This window comes from Podarcis bocagei, assembly GCF_964188305.1.
Source record: "Podarcis bocagei genome assembly, chromosome: 8".
Lineage (NCBI taxonomy): Eukaryota > Metazoa > Chordata > Lepidosauria > Squamata > Lacertidae > Podarcis > Podarcis bocagei.
This window is the reverse complement of record NC_138133.1, coordinates 58,544,589-58,560,741: the sequence shown is the minus strand read 5'-3', so window position 1 is coordinate 58,560,741 and position 16,153 is coordinate 58,544,589. Positions and strand designations below refer to the sequence as shown.

General features: G+C 40.9%; 1 protein-coding gene across 3 annotated transcripts in view; it reads left to right on the top strand.

Annotated features, from left to right (window-relative positions):
- Window positions 1-14,860, top strand: part of SLCO5A1 (solute carrier organic anion transporter family member 5A1) — a 56,265-nt gene extending 41,405 nt beyond the window's left edge. For all 3 annotated transcript variants that reach the window (XM_081204491.1, XM_081204492.1, XM_081204493.1), the window contains 4 exons: window positions 5,853-6,012; window positions 8,135-8,376; window positions 9,799-9,863; window positions 10,190-14,860. In XM_081204491.1, coding sequence (XP_081060617.1) covers window positions 5,853-6,012; window positions 8,135-8,376; window positions 9,799-9,863; window positions 10,190-10,647 — 925 coding nt within the window. In that variant the 3' untranslated portion in view covers window positions 10,648-14,860. The remainder of the gene's footprint in view (window positions 1-5,852; window positions 6,013-8,134; window positions 8,377-9,798; window positions 9,864-10,189) is intronic.
- The last annotated feature ends 1,293 nt before the right edge of the window (window positions 14,861-16,153 follow it).

The window sequence follows — 16,153 nt, the reverse complement described above, 5'->3', positions numbered from 1 at the left end:
CGAGACGGGGCGCTGCGCAGCCCTCCGTCTCGCTGTTCCAGCTTTGGGACGGCTGTGCAAAGCCTCCACAGGACGGCGGGGTGCCCTTTTGCCGGCCTTTCCCCCCACTCAGGAGTTAGCCACCTCGTGACATCACCAGGCCCCATCTTTGATTCACAGACTTTGGGATATTGGAGACCAGGCAGTCATTGACATCCAGGTCTTGTATGGTAGGTTCCACCAAATTAGAAACAGTGTGAAAACAGAAGTGTTCAGCAAAATTCCACAGGCACTAGGACACACAGAGAGAGGGAGGGGTAAGTGGATGGACAGAAGCCTACAGCCTTATTAGGCCTGCATTGTCAAGAGAGCTGCTAACTAATTCCACAGCTCCTGAGTTCCCGCAGGCTTTTCCAATTCTGAGGCACCTGGAGGAGCCATCAGGGTGTAGCATGCGACTAGCAACAGGAACAACAGGGAGCAGGAAATATAAACACCATAATAATCGGTGACATTGAGATCCCAGGGACATTGGGAGTGAGTGGTGCTGTTTGGATTTACAGGTCCCAAAGCATATGTGAAGAAAGAATTTATTTAGGCCTATGGTCTCCAGACTGGAAACCGATCCTAATCCCTGGTACAGGGAAATGTTTAAAGGGCATTTGTCACTCATGTATAATTAATGTATTGCCACAGTGCCATGCCTGGGTATAAATATAAATCAGGCAGCTAGGAAGATAAGGAGCTTAAAGGGGACTAAAAGGACACCAACCAGTTCCCCAATTCCCTGCACCCACCCATTCAAAGGGGATGCTGGGAGAGAGAAGGGGGCTGTGCCACAAGTTAGTCCTGGAGTCAGAGAAATGATGCTGTGACCTTCACGTCCTGCTTTTGGGCTTCCTTGAAGAATCTGTCTAGCCACAGTTGGAAACAGGGTTCTGGGCTGGATGGTCTGCTCCAGCAGCGCTCTTACATTCTCATATCCGCATGTTTTCACATTTGCCTATCATATCCTTTTTAATCCTCTCTTTTAGGTTTTAAACTCTTAAGAGAAGGGTCTTATTTCTCCTTTCATAGCTGTAACACAGCTGTAGGTGCTCTATAAATTCTAGTAAATGGATTTATTTCTTATGCACAGGACCAAAAGCAGAACCTTCTCTTTAAAACCTTGTGACATAAACAAATGCTGCAAAAAGATTTGCTTTTTGGCAGATGTATGTATCCTAAAACTATGATGCCAGTGTAATAGGAAGGGAAACTATTGATGATTCAGTGTAACAACACAGCTTTCAGCTTGGGAAAAGCATTAATATTCCTTTGTGTTTCTTACTCTTAGATTTTGCACTTGGTTGCAAAAGTTGGGAAACTACTGAAAGGCTGAAAGGATATTCTGTAAATTTATGTTGACACACTCAGTCCTACGCTGATATGTCATAATTTCCCATTATCATCTGAAAACTCCAGGACTTTCTGTGTATTATATCTTAGGATAGATATTGGGAGCTAGACCATTGTGTCTGAAGTTTGTTTTTTAGGCAGCTAAGAAGGGGTGTAGTTAGAGGTTTATAATATTATCTATGCTGTGGAGAAAGCGAACATTGGTTATGATAGTCAAATGGAACATTCAGGTTCCAGTGCCTCTAAATTTCAGTTCCTGGTGTGTGCATGCGTGTGGGACAGACAATGGCAATCCTTTGTTGCCCTTCATTGATATAAAGGTATTTTTATTCAGTTTTTAATGCATGATTGTTAATAACTGAAGCACAAAAGGTACAATAAATTATAAATCAAGATGAAGTGCTTGAGTATTCAAATGCAGAGTATACAAACCTACGTTCAAATGAGAAATACAGGTAATTAAAGAAAGATGGGGGATTAAAACATGCATTAGCATTGAATGCCAAGTAAGAATATTTTTCTACAATGAGGAAGATGGGGCCAGGGGGATAGAAGAGCCCAAGAAGCTTTTGAGTCCTGTTTGCAGGATTCCCCAAACCCTCAGTCTGGACACTTTTGGAATAGGATGCTGGAGCTAGTGGCCCTTCCTTTGATCCAAAAGGATCCTTCTTATATCAGACAAACAGGCTAGTCTTCATTGCATTGAGTATAAATGGAAAAATAAAAAGAGCAGTGACAACAGTGAGTTGTTCACGAGTAAATTCATTAGTGAGGGGTCTGTTGTTTACAAGCTGGATACATTCACGTTGTTGTTTGTGTTGGCTGCAGCTGTATCTGACTGCTATATGACAAGCCTGAAGGAGTTCACAAAATGTTCCAAATGGCAGCCAGAAATCAGTCATTACTCCACTTCTTAAAGTGCCAGGCTCAACAGCTTCAGTTCCTTCTCTCTTAACCTTGATCAGTAATTTGAAGCAAAGATCAATCACAGCAACAATTCAGTTTTTTGTGCCTCCTTCGTTATGTAGGCACAGCAAATTAAATGTATTAATATTTGGGACTTTGTCTCTGGTTCATCTGTTTTGGTCTGGGGGACTGTAATCTACATAACTGGAAATGCAGCTCAAGGATGAGTTGGTGAATATTTTAGTATCTTTGCAGAAAGTAACTGAAGCAAAGTAGTCTTCAGAACTTGACTCGGATAATCCACTACTTCGATAGGAGGGCTGTCTGAGGGGAAGTTCTTTACTTTATTCTAGTCTTCAGTGTTCCTCTCCTCTGTCTTTTGTTCTGGGTGATTGTAATTAGTTTTTTGCCTGTGTAATTAGTTTTTTGCCTGTGTTTGTACTCATTTGTCTCCCTTCGTCTCGATTGTGGATGAGGAGGTAGTGGTGGTGTTGTGGTGTTTGCAGTTGGGCTTTTGAGATTCTGGTGGAGTTCATTTTAGAGAGATTGGGCCAGGAGCTTGGCTCTTCCTGTGTCTCCTCAGAGAGTTGTTTCTCTTTCTCTCTCAGAGCTTGGGGGGGGGGAGTTTCCCTCAATTAACAACCCCAGCAGCTCCTTGGAGTCACATTTCCCTGCCCTCCTTGTCCAAGCAGGATTGTGATCTCGTGGCTCCCTCTTTTTCTCTGACCATCTGTGGCAGCATGCTCTCTGCCAGAGATAGGAGCCCCGTCTGGCGCGCTGCAGACAGTTGGCAGTTTTCCACATTTTTCACTACGTACGCTGGGCAACTGTGCTTTTGAGGGACGGCATCTCCTCAAAGCACTTGGGACCATTTCGTACATTTTGCAAATCCACTCCATAGGGAGTTGTAGCTAATCGCTGCTTAAGGAGCTTCCTTCTATGAATTGCATTCTTACAATATATTAGGTGTAGTCACACTCATTACTCTTGGGGATCCATCTCCCCAAATATGGGGCTATATCCCCTTGAGCTTATGATGCAATGGAAAGCTCTCTTCGTCCACCCCCAGAAGTCTCCCAAATTGCTGCGGACTCTCAGGAAAGGCCTGAAATAAGTACCAGAAGAGCTGAAACTGGAGAAGGGAATTGGGGAAAATCAGGTAGAGGGAGGCTTGCCATGAGTGAAGCTTGGCCTGTCCCCACCCCCCACCCCAAATTCCCCACTTCTACTCTAGCCTCTGGAGATCCCCCAACCTTCAGGAATGTGGGGTTTTTTGGGGGGGTCAGGAGGGCTGTGTGGAGAGGAGGAACAAGGAGTTCCCCTCGTGTGAGCATCTTTTGGTCACACACTTGATTGGATAAAGGCTACTGTTGCTTTCCATCATTTTCATCCTATTTTGAAAAATAAAAACACACCATCTTTGAAATAGCCCTAAGGGTTTTTCCGCTCCTTATGTGGCAGTTGCTGCTTAAAATGTAGAGCTGTTTTTCAAATTCCTGAGTAACACTGAAGGTGAACAACACTTTGTTTAGAAATCTAATTCACCTTTTTGGTCCCCCTTCCCCCAATGAGAGCTAAGTAATGCTTCAAAATCCAGTGCTCACCTTAAAATAAAATGATGACTCAAAAGTTTCTCAGTGCTGTGTTCTTATTTGAGTTTACTGCTTATTTATTTAAACAGTATCGAACTGTTCATAAAAGACATGTGTAAATATAATCAGCTTTCAAAAAGCTTTTATGTTTTGCAGAATGTTATTTGTTTGTTGAGAGCTTCTCAGTGAGCTTTGGCCAGTGATGTCTTTTCAGTGTTGGTCATGAATATTCAATAGAATTTCTGCTGCAGACAAAAGAAGCACCCTTTTTGTTTTCTTCTACTGCAAAACTTAGTCTTGCCTCTGGTATAATTGACTGAAGTGAATACTTTAGCCCAGTACTATAAATACAGTAATTAGAAAATGAAGAGGTAGCTGAAGAATACCTTTAATAAAATGTATTTTTAAAAATCAGATACATAAATACATTGCGTAGAAAAACCTATAGAAGGTAGCATTGTACATAAGAGTAATATTAGCTCACTGGGGCACAACATAACTACAATGATTAAATATCATTTTAAAAGGCAAAGAGACTCAGACTCTTACAAGTCTTATTTATTCATTTTATTTAAATATTTATAAGCTGTCTTGCTGGGCCAACTCCAGGTTTCTATGGAAACCTGTGCTGTATCTTTTTTATTGATATTTATGGTACTTTCCTACTAACTTATGCAATAATAAATGACTGGAATTTTCATTTTCTGCTATGCAGGTATGTATGCTTACTAAACAGATGTTTTTGAGGGACAGATGTGGTTTTTAATATTCTGTTGGGAGCTACCCAGAGTGGCTGGGGAAACTAAATAATAATAATAATTCAAGTAGTTTGCAGACAACAAAACTGAAACAATAACAACTATATAGTTAGGAACTTTTATTATTTAGTCAGTTTAAGCAAGATGTGTATCTGAATGGTTCTGGAATCAGAAATGATCTTAGTCAAGATTTGGCATATTGAAAATGGTCTAAACTCCATCTAGATGGACGGCCACCAGACTCCTTTTGTTCAAGGGTAGAAGCATGAGCTCTTCTCCTCTAGCAATAATAACTAAGAGCTCATTTGCATCTTATTGCATCAAGCAATAAGATCACATCTACATGTGATGCTATGTAAAAGCAAAGTGTGAAGATGCACATGTGCAAATACACAGTGGACAAAGAATTTCACTCCATGTATCTTTGATTGTTTGGGGCCCCATGCCTTCCCTTCATATAATTGCTGTGTAAGTGCAGTGAACTCTAGTGTCCCTGCAGTGCCACATAAAATGTGGATCCACCTACATAAAAATTAATGGCCGTATCATATATTAGTAATTGTATGACTGGAGAAAACAATTTCTAAAGTATCTGTGCCATTGCGGGAATATTTCAGAATAAAGGAACAAACTGAAAGTGACAGGTGTCCAACCTCCTTTATTCGATATCCTGCCTCTTGTAGGATTCCTGCCCCATCAAAGTGCTATTTTGCCACCCTAAACATTGTTTTTGGGGTGGGTTGTGATCCATTTGGATGCTTGTCTTGTTGCCCATGACCCCATGGATTGTGTTTCAAGTCATCGTCCCCATATAACCCCAAAACCCTTAGGAGCCTCAGTCACGCCCAACCAATAAACACAAAGAACACAAAAATGCAATCAATATTTCTGTTTGAGAAATATTGTTGATAAGTTCTAATACTGGCTGTTGCTGATACAAGAGGCAAGCAAGTCTGATCTTAAATGGTGTAATCAGACCCACAATGCAGCACTCCAAAATATCACATTTGTGGGGAATCCTAAACCTGTCCTAAAAGGAGACAGGACTTCTAGTGAAAATGGGGCAGGGCACATCTCACAAGTCACTTTTCATTTGACAAATGGTGGTAGTATTCTGCCCTACACACGCAGGTCTCAGGGTGGTTCCCCTGGTCTTACAGCTATAACTATTTAACATTTTCTTCACCTAATGTGTACTGTAATCTCCTTTTTTCTGTAGTCCTACACTCACCATGGCACATAGGAATCTCACTGGGAGCTGTAACGTCAACTGTGGCTGCAAAATCCATGAATATGAACCTGTGTGTGGGTCAGATGGAATCACATATTTCAACCCTTGTCTGGCTGGTTGCATCAGCAGTGGAAATCATAGCACAGGGGTAAGGATATCCACAAGTACGCAAACTGTACTTCTCATGCCATGCAGAAAAACACTTAAGCAAGTAAGGTCATTACCCCTTTCTTCCATTTTCAATGCTACCCATCCCCAAACCACTCACGAGACAGGCATTAGCTCAGCGGCAGAGCACATGCTTTTCTGGGAGAAGGTCCCAGATTAAACCCCTGGTATATGCTGAAACCCCAAAGAGCCACTGCTAGTCAGGGCAGATGCTACTAATCTAGATAGACCAATGATCTGACTTGACATAAGGCAAGTTCCTAAAGATACTGACATATAGCTTAACAGAAAATGACAGTTGCTCCTCTACTGAATGAGATCCCCAGCCTTAAGCATGGAAAAATATCTTAGACTGAAATAGGAGACCTTCTTCTTCAGACGTAATATTCAGCTTACAAGTTTTACAAAACCTTTTTGTGCTTTCACAGCCAAGGAGGGCTTCTGTTCTTCAAATGATCTAACCTCAGGCATTCTTTAATTCCAATCGCTATTATAGTCTTTCTGCCTTAAGATCCTGTTGTTCTAAAAGGGGAGGGTCTCCTTCCTTCCATAACTAACTGAAGATGTGTTAGTGCTCTTTTTAGAACACACAGAAAGGGGAGGTGTTTCCACTCAGGGAGGCAGTACATTTGGATTTTGCGAGCTATACTGATTAAACACCCACCAGCCAATCTTTTTCAGGGAAGCTGCTAGCCTGCCCCAAACTAGCCAATCAGTAGCTGTAACTCAGTCTTCTCCAACCCTGGTTCCTCCTAGATGTTACTGGGCTACAACCCCCATCATTCCCAGCTCGCATGGCCAATGGCCCGGGATGGTGGGGGTTGTAGTCCCAACAACATCTGGGGGGAAGCAAGGTTAGAGAAGGTTGTTTTAGCTAAATGGTTGTGTAATCTGCTACCCCCCCAAGTTGCTCAATGCTATATCCTTGTTTGCCTATCCTACTCAGTCGTCCAGCTCTACTCCTGGCCTGATTTCCCACTTGTGCTGCCCAGCTCTAATACAGTGGTGCCCCGCAAGACGAATGCCTCGCAAAACGGAAAACTCGCTTGACGAAAGAGTTTTCCGTTTTGGAGGTGCTTCGCAAAACGAATCTCCTATGGGCTTGCTTCGCAAGACGACAATGTCTTGCGAGTTCCTGCAGGTTTTTTCCCCCTCCCCCCTTTTTCTAAGCCGCTAAGCCACTTATCAGCTGATCCGATCAGCAGATAAGCCGCTAATAGCGCTAATCCTTCAATGGGCTTGCTTTGCAAGACGAAAAAACCGCTAGACGAAGAGAATCACAGAACGGATTCTTTTCGTCTTGCGAGGCACCACTGTATTACATAATTCTACTTCGTCCTAACCTCTCCTGCCAGACCCACCATAGTGTGTTTAAAGAACTAACTTCTTTTGCCTTGATTTCTGCACTGACTTCTCTTAGACTCTAATGTCTTTAGCAGCTCATTACTTCTAGCCCAGTATTTCCCAAACTTTTCCCCTCATGGAGCTCTTAAAAAATGTTGAGGGTCTTGGAGGACCGAACACTCAGTGGTTTTCCTGCTTGTTGTGGCAATTGTAATGGGCTGTGCTGGATGCTGCCTGCATTTCTATTGCTCCTTTTATTTATTGGATTTTATTTTATTGCATTACAATTTGAATTCCATATAAGCAATAAGTGCTGTAAAAATACAGTTAAAAATCAAAATGAGTATTTAATGCAGGCATGCCACAGACCACACAAATGAAGCTTGCTGATCACGTGTGGTCCACAGACCAGTTTGGGAACCTTGTCCTAGCCCACAAGGAACTGCATGATTATATAGGATGGAACTCCAATTTACCTCTGCAAGCACACGTTCCAAACCTGCATTTGTGTAGGTAACAGGTGTGTGCAGGTGGTGCTTTTTAGGAGAGTAGGGGGTGGAAGGGGGGAGTGCTTAATCATTTACACTGATTCTTTCCTATAAATACCTGGCCCCTTCCTTCGCTTTATAAGACAACATAAGATCAATAAGTCACTTTCACTTTCCCCCTAGCTAGCGTATTGTGCCAATTCAATGGAAGCATAAAATACAAACAAGAAACCTTGGCATTTGATGCTCCTTGTCTTTGATGTTCCACAGATAAGAAATTATACAGAATGTGCCTGTGTCCAAAGCAGACAAGTTATTACACCACCGACAGTTGGACAGCGCAGTCAGCTGAGAGTGGTGATCGTCAAAACATATCTCAATGAGAATGGTTATGCTGTGTCTGGGAAGTGTAATCGAACCTGCAATACACTCATTCCATTCCTCATTTTTCTCTTCATTGTTACGCTCATCACAGCATGTGCCCAGCCATCAGCAATCATAGTAACACTCAGGTGAGAGGTGCCTGAATTATTACAGTTTTATTAGAGGGATAGCATGCTGTTACCAGGTTCTGGGGGTCTGTGTCATCTTCAGCAGGATATGCCTTATCCTCATTTATCTGATAATAGATATCAAGGTGACCCCTTTGATATATTTTAGTTATATGCACCCAGTTCACAGAGGCACTTGAAGATAAAGTGTGAGAGAGGGACACAGTAGGAGTGGGCCATTGCAGATGAAACCACTTAATAAACAATCTAGGAGGGGATTCAGTTGGGAAGAAGTGGATCCGCTGCTTTATTTGACCTCACTAGTTCGGAATGTATATGGTGAACTCCTTTTTAAAAAAATAATTTTAATGGGTTGAAGAAGTGGTGAAGATGATCTGTGATCTTCTCAGCTGGCATGACACAATACTTCTAAGATGACCTAGGTCAGGGGTCTGCAACCCGCGGCTCTGGAGCCGCATGTGGCTCTTTTACACCTTTGCCGCGGCTCCGGGATGGATACTAGCGAGGGGAGGAGGCGCATTGTGCGCCCCGACACTCCCCACTGTGGCGGGCGCTGTACTGGCTGTGACGTCGCATGGGGGCGGCGTGTGTTAGTCACGCACCGTCCCGACGTCACCTTCCCACCCGCCCGCTACATTGTAAGGGGCATGTACACTGGTCACTGCATTGAAAGGGGGCATGTACGCTGGTCACTGTTTTGAAGGGGAGTGAAGAACACACACACACAAAAAAGGTAACTTGTTAATTTAACATTTATTTCTATGAGGAGGAGTAATTCTGTGAGGGGTCAAACAAAGAAATAATAAAAAAGTGACAAAAGTTATTTTTATAATGACGAGTTTTGCGGCTCCCAGTTTTTTTTTTCTTCGGAAACGGGTCCAAGTGGCTCTTTTTGTCTTAAAGGTTGCAGACCCCTGACCTAGGTCCTAGAAGTAGCATGGAAGCTACTTTTCTTTCTGGATAAATTCAGTCCATTTATTACATTCATCAAATGATACAATTTAGTAGAAACAGAATAAAAGTCATAAAAGGAATACAGATATCACAGAGGAAACCAAAGTGAGTCCTTTGCTGCCTTTGGCTTCCAAATTCTTGTTTGCCCTGAGCTCTCCAAAGTAGGGTGGAGAAGCAATTTAATGGGGATAGAAAACAAAGCCCGATAAAAGAGTTGATTCAATCAGGATGCAAAGCTTTTTAGTTTGCTTTGTCACTTAAAATTACTTTATGTGAACCTTTGGATTTGAGTCTATTAACTGCCTTGTTTGCACTTAACTCTGTGAATGCTTTTTTTGGTATACTATAAGTGGACTCACACTCTCAACTTCTTCTCAATAAGGATTTTTTTTTAATTAAGAGAAATTGAAGGTATTACTAAATATGCCTTGCAGTTTAAGGCTTTAAAATACCATGTGTCTTTTTTAGGTCTGTGGAAGATGGTGAGAGGCCTTTTGCACTTGGGATGCAATTTGTTTTATTAAGAACCCTTGGTAAGTGTAGTCATGTAGGGGTAACTTATTGTTTCAGATCATATTATTTAGGAAAATTATTGCAAAAATACGTAATTGGATGGAGTTAAATTTGAGACACTAGTTTTGGCTTGGAACCCAGTTGAGTAAGTTGCTTTGCTACATTTGAACCCACTTACTGGTAAATATCATCCACAAGATCTTTTGCCCCTTCTTAAACTTTAGGTATGTGTAGTTCTTTGCAAAGTATTTTGGCCTTTGCAAAGCAAACCGGTTTTATTATGCAATTGTATATTAACTGTTTTAATCTTGGAGTCAATTAATCTTAATCTTCCTGTTTATTTCAGCATACATTCCCACTCCAATTTATTTTGGAGCTGTCATTGACACGACCTGCATGCTGTGGCAACAGGAATGTGGTGTGCAAGGCTCATGTTGGGAATATGATGTGACGTCGTTTCGTTTCGTCTACTTTGGTCTGGCTGCTGGCCTAAAATGTGTTGGATTCCTGTTCATTTTCCTGGCCTGGTACTCCATTAAATACAAAGAAGAGAAGCTGCAAAGGCAGATGTGGAGGGGCTCATCTATCAACACAGTGAGTGAGGTGGTGGGGAACACCGGAGCTCAGCAAAACTATGCACGGACTAGATCCTGCCCCACGTTTAGCTCTCAAGGCGAACATACTGAAGATGCTGGTCCGTCACTAGGGATGCATTACATAGCGCAGACCTATCCTGGCCCCCTTACAGAAGCAATAAATGCCCCAGATGAAAAGGCTTCAGAAGTACCCACTCCTGAGATATAGAGCCCTTTGCTAACCTCAAATTTGGTTTGTTGGTCAGTTTTTAAGTATGGGGCCTTTGGAAACACCCGTGCCTTCTTTTTCTTAACCTGATCTGCAACAGATAACAAACCAACAAAGCTTAATGCACAGAGCCATGACCTATCTGAGGGCTGGAAACCTCAAAACAACCCAGGTAGCTCTTTCTTCCCTTTTTGGGAAGGGAGTTTTAAAACATGTTTGTAAGTATTTCAGCTGTGTCTGTTAAATCCCCAAGTTCCAGGCAAGTGTTACAAAAGGCAGAACTCAAGATTGACAGAAATGAATATCCAGAGTTACAAAACAAGTAAGGTAATGCATCCACAACTCCTGGACCGGGGAGGAGTAAGTATTTATTTTGACTTCTGTTTCAAAGCACAACTAAAACCAGTCTCAGCTATGCAACTTGGATTGGATAACTTTTTTGTTCTGTGTATCTATTTTCCCTCAAAATTTCTCAAATCATCTGAATTAGAAAAGAGGGCATTTTTGTTATATTTTAAATAAAGAGTACTTGAAACCATAGAACAGTTAAATACACTGGGTATGGTCTGAAAGTCTAAGGCATAGTAGTTTAAGCCTGTTCAATTCATTTAATTCTAGCATGATGATGTAGTATTTTTTAGTTTAGCGCAGAGAATTATAACCACCAGTAATTTTAGTATTAATCCGTAGTAATATTAAAGCGTTTAAAATATGTGCATAAAGAGCAGCTCGGTATTTGTATATTCTTGCAACAAGGAGATAATCTGCCACAGATACTCTAATACTGCTTTCACCAATTCCACACCCAAGCTATCTTAGAATGAATGGACACACACAAAAAGGATGACCTTTTGAGGTTGTGGCAATTTGAGAAGAATCTCACGTTAATTAAAGCTGGTGGAATTGCACAGTGGTTTGCTTATTTTGTCAAATGAACAGATCGCCATTCACATATCTCATCATGCACCAAGTGTCATTCTGAGTATGTGATAGTGCAATTAAATGCCTGTTTTTGCCATGTGGCCTGCTGTAACGCGCACTGAATTCTTTCCAATTCCCCAAGGGTGAATTGTTGGGCAAGTGATGCTTGGCTGTAGGACAGCCAGAGCTGATCTCCCCTTGCTGCAGTATTAGAGGATACATGTGTACATAGGTTCCTAGGTATGGAGAAACAGAGATTCAAAAGCTACATATATAATAGTTGTGTGATTATTCCATCTTACAGTTGGGTGGTTTTTTGTGTGCCAACCAACCAGAGGTAGTCTAGAGTAGAGCACTGTCACAAGGACAAGATGCTTAATGCTTTCCCATGTTTACTCAAAGATTACACCCTTCAGCTTCTTTCATGCTATTCTCCCTCTTGTCTTTTCCTGATAGGTGGGGCAATAGCTTGGAAAGGCAGTGGATTTCTGAGTGGGCATATAGCAAGAAGGAAGAGTTAAGGAGCTGTGCCTGCTCCTCCTCCATTTAACTTGGGTTTGTTTTTTTGTTTTTTACTTTATATATTTTAAAACTGTTGATGGAAAGAACACACAGCTAAGTGTTGTATATAGTTTGATCCAAAGTTCCAGGTTTTCTTGTTCGATTTAAATTTATCAAATTTCTTTTGTTATGCATTCATTTTTGTTGGGGTGTAATTCCCAGATAGTCGATGTAGTATATTCCCAGCGAGATGAAAAAGGCTTCTGAGTGTTCACTGAGATTGTTGTTTATGTCTTGGAAGTACTACAGGCTGTGCTGTGTATTGTATCAAGGTATTTGAAGTCATGAAGGATTTCTGTTGTGATGGTTTTCCTTCTTACAGTTAAAGAGCTGTATAGGGAATTCTGTACATGCAGTGGGATGTCGTAATCCCACATTGCAGATGCAGTTGTCAGCGGTTCTAGGCATTACAAAGAGGAAATATGAAAAGGACAAATGTTTCAGGCCACATTTCTAGCAGAAGAAAGCATTAAGGGAAATACTGTGTGAGAGAGAGAGAGAAGCATGTGAGGTAATGTGCATATAAATGATGTTAGTGGTTGCTATGGCAGTGTGCATATGCAGTGCGGATCTTCAAAACCCAGTTTGCGTTGATGAACATGTAACGTGGAAGCATAGTTAGTGATGGCAATGGATTATCAGTGGCACTGTGGTTCTGAAAAGTTAAGAAGGAGGCACTCATGTTCATGAAGCTGGCTCCTGATTTTGTGGTTTGCAGGGAGCCAGGGTTGCATATGAACTAGCAGTAGCCCCCTATTTCAAGGAAATGTGTTGAAAATGCAGATTTCAAGTCAAAGGATAAATTGCCCTTCAGTCAGCATTTTCCAAGTGGTGTGCATGTCTGTGAAGATTCATGGTCAAGAGACCTTCACTGTCACTGTGATTGTTGAAAGCGGTAGCAGGAGGTCTGGTCATGCAACTTAATTGCTTCACATTGCTGTTCCTTTATTGGTCTTCTTTGATGCCACCCCTTTCAGATGTGGAAGAAGGGGGACAACTCTTTTAGGGGAGCAATGTAATACTTCAATTGAAGGTTTCCCCCTCTCCAACAGTGTTTTAAGTTCAAAATATTTTGATAACATTGTATATAGTGTAAATGGAAGTAGACAGCCATAAATATTAATGTAAATACATGTTTATAGTTGTAGCATTAAGCATATTTATACAAACCTAATATTGCCTCAAAATCTTCAAGTTCTTCTATCTACAATTATCAGTGTTGGTTTTACACCCTTGAAATCTGAAATGTTATCCAAAGTTGCCTCCAACGTACTGCATTAGTCTGAGCTTATTTATTTCAGATCATTGTGTCATTTATGTATTTATAGTGTGTGTTACTACTCTTGTATCCTGCAATACATTGTCATAAAACACAGGGTGTAAGGCCAGGACTTGTTCTAGGAGTGCTGTGACTGAACACTTCCAAAGCTCCCCACCCCCTTTTAGTAGAGAAAATAATGAAAGATGCAACTGGATTACCTTTTGAACTAGATACATACTGCCCTGGTGCTAATGTGATGAAGTAATTCTTTCTCTGGCATGAGAATATTTCATACAAGTTTAAATAGCTGCATGTGCTTGCCTTCTGAAATTCTCATTGTTGTCTACAAAAGTGCACATAATTATTGGTAGGTTGGGCACACACTTCTGCTCCACATGTTGGTTGCTTGCCTGAAGTAGTACAAAATTTAAACCAATATCTTTAGGTACTTTAGGCATGAAAAATCGACTGTTACTCGTTCTCTGTTGATCTGAAAATGTAAGGTTCAGGAAAACGATAGTAAAGACACCGTGCTTCAGTTTTGCTAAACAGATGTGATAGGCAAGTTTTCCTTCTAAATAAGCCCCCACAATCATTTGGTCAGGTTAATACTGAATGAACATGGCGATAGTGTCAGTGGAGACAGTCAAACTATGCCTTTTGGCTTCTGAACTTTAAAAAAGGTAGTACTCTACTGCTGAACAGAGCAGTTAGCAAAGCTGTGCAGTAACCACATATTTTTGAGGCTTACTGGAAATATGTAGTAATTCTACATGAGAGAAAAATTGTAGGGATTACTTAATTAGAAATACTTCAAAAATATGCAATTTTCAATCGTTGTTAGCTTTTTAAATACTTGGCTACTTCTCTCTCTTCCAGGCAAAAGGGACTTTGCCACTGGTTGTACTTGCATGCAATGGTGTGCCCCTCTCCTCCCCTTGTTTCATTTTTAAATTCTGAAAAGTTTCATCATAAGCCGGCTACAAACCATGGATTATGATGCTGGTTTTGTTTTAAACCCAAGATTCCTGGCTCAAACTAAATTGTTATGCTAAATCAAAACTCTTTAAAAATGAAACATGGGGAAGGGGCAATAAGCTTCACTTGGACTCATTGAGACCCATTTCCGTAGTGCTAAACCGTGTTCCTGAAAAGAAAATGGTATTAATCAAGGGAGCAAGCTAGTTAAAAAGATTATACTGCATAAATGGTTTGTTTTTTTAATGTGTCCAATGGGAAAGTGTTTAGCTACTGTGCCTGTGGTAACAAAAATGCAATTTGATGGATACAGTAGGTTTCTTTTTAGTGAAGATTTTTACTAAGACGTCCATGGAACAAATAAGAGTTTTCCAAACCTATGTGCAAGTTCCTGTAAAATAAACATTATGGGCAAAATTTGTTGTAAACATCTCTTTGCAAGTGAACCCCTTGGATACTTCAACATTTTGAAATAAAAATGGCTTCTCAGTGTGTTTTGTTGCTGTACATTCTCAACCTTGAATGTGTGGGTTTGCGGATCTCAGTTGCAGGATGGAGCAGTAGGTGGCTGGCTGGTGCCCACTGAGACTGGTGGGGCAGATGGGAGGCACGCCATGTGGTGAGTCACAGGTTCCCTACCCCCTTCTCTAGAATGGCAAAGTCTAAGCATATACAGAACAATAAGGGGTTAGTGATGAAAATTTCTAGCTATTATAAAGGCTCTATTTTTTTGGGGGGGGGGGAGTTCCTCCTCCAGCCCCTTACCACTTGGAATTATGTATAATTGTCAAATGAGTAAAGTACAGGTGCCACTCCCCACCGCATTGCTTTCATCTGCCCATCTAAATTATATCTATGTGCTCTTATCTAGTGAAGTTGATTGATGCAGATGTTTTTGGGAATTGTGCTTGTTCAGGAACTGATGCATTACAAAATGTGAAACTCAATTTCAATGAGTCCCCCCCCCCTTTGCTGAGTGATTAAACTCCACATAAATTTCTGTCATCAGTAGGTGCAATGTGGAACTGTTACCTAAATAACAAAACAAAAACAAAAACACCCAACCTACTAGTTTATAAAATGCAGAGATCAGGGCCACCAGACTTCATTATGCTGGTGGTTTTGACTATTTAAAAATATTAGGAAAGATGCCCACATATTTGCAGAGGCTGTGTGTGTATTGCAGCAGAGCAGGTTGTTCCGTAGTGTCACAGTGACATCCAATGGCTGGTAAGGAACAGCAAGCAATTTTCTGCCGTCTGAGGCATGTGACACAAATGTCCTATATTATTTAGTAGCTGTAAGAGTGAAAATTGAAATAATTGATGCCTTCGTTGCTAGCCTGTCTCACACTACTGAGTTTATTCCAGTCCTAAATAGTGGCAGACTTTTCTACCACAATCGAAACTAGTTGTTTTTATTGTTCTATCCAACTAGGATTCTATAGAAACACTGAATGGTTATTTAAAATGGTTATTTAGAAGTCCCACATAGAATTAACTCAAATCTGCATAAACCTAGTTATCAAATTTACAGATTTTGGTCGGCTATGCTGGAATATAAGATGGAATCCCAATTTTAAACCTACCTTGTCATCAGTAGATGTTATTAGAGATTTCATAATACTTTAACTAAATTGGCAATCTACAAATTATACTATTACTGTGTAACTATAGCCCATAAACATACAGTAAAAGTGTCCAACTCACAACTGAGCATAGTGAGTGGTCTTCACCATTAGCTTACCTCAACACCAATGTAAAGTTTACTTAATTAATTGTCTTC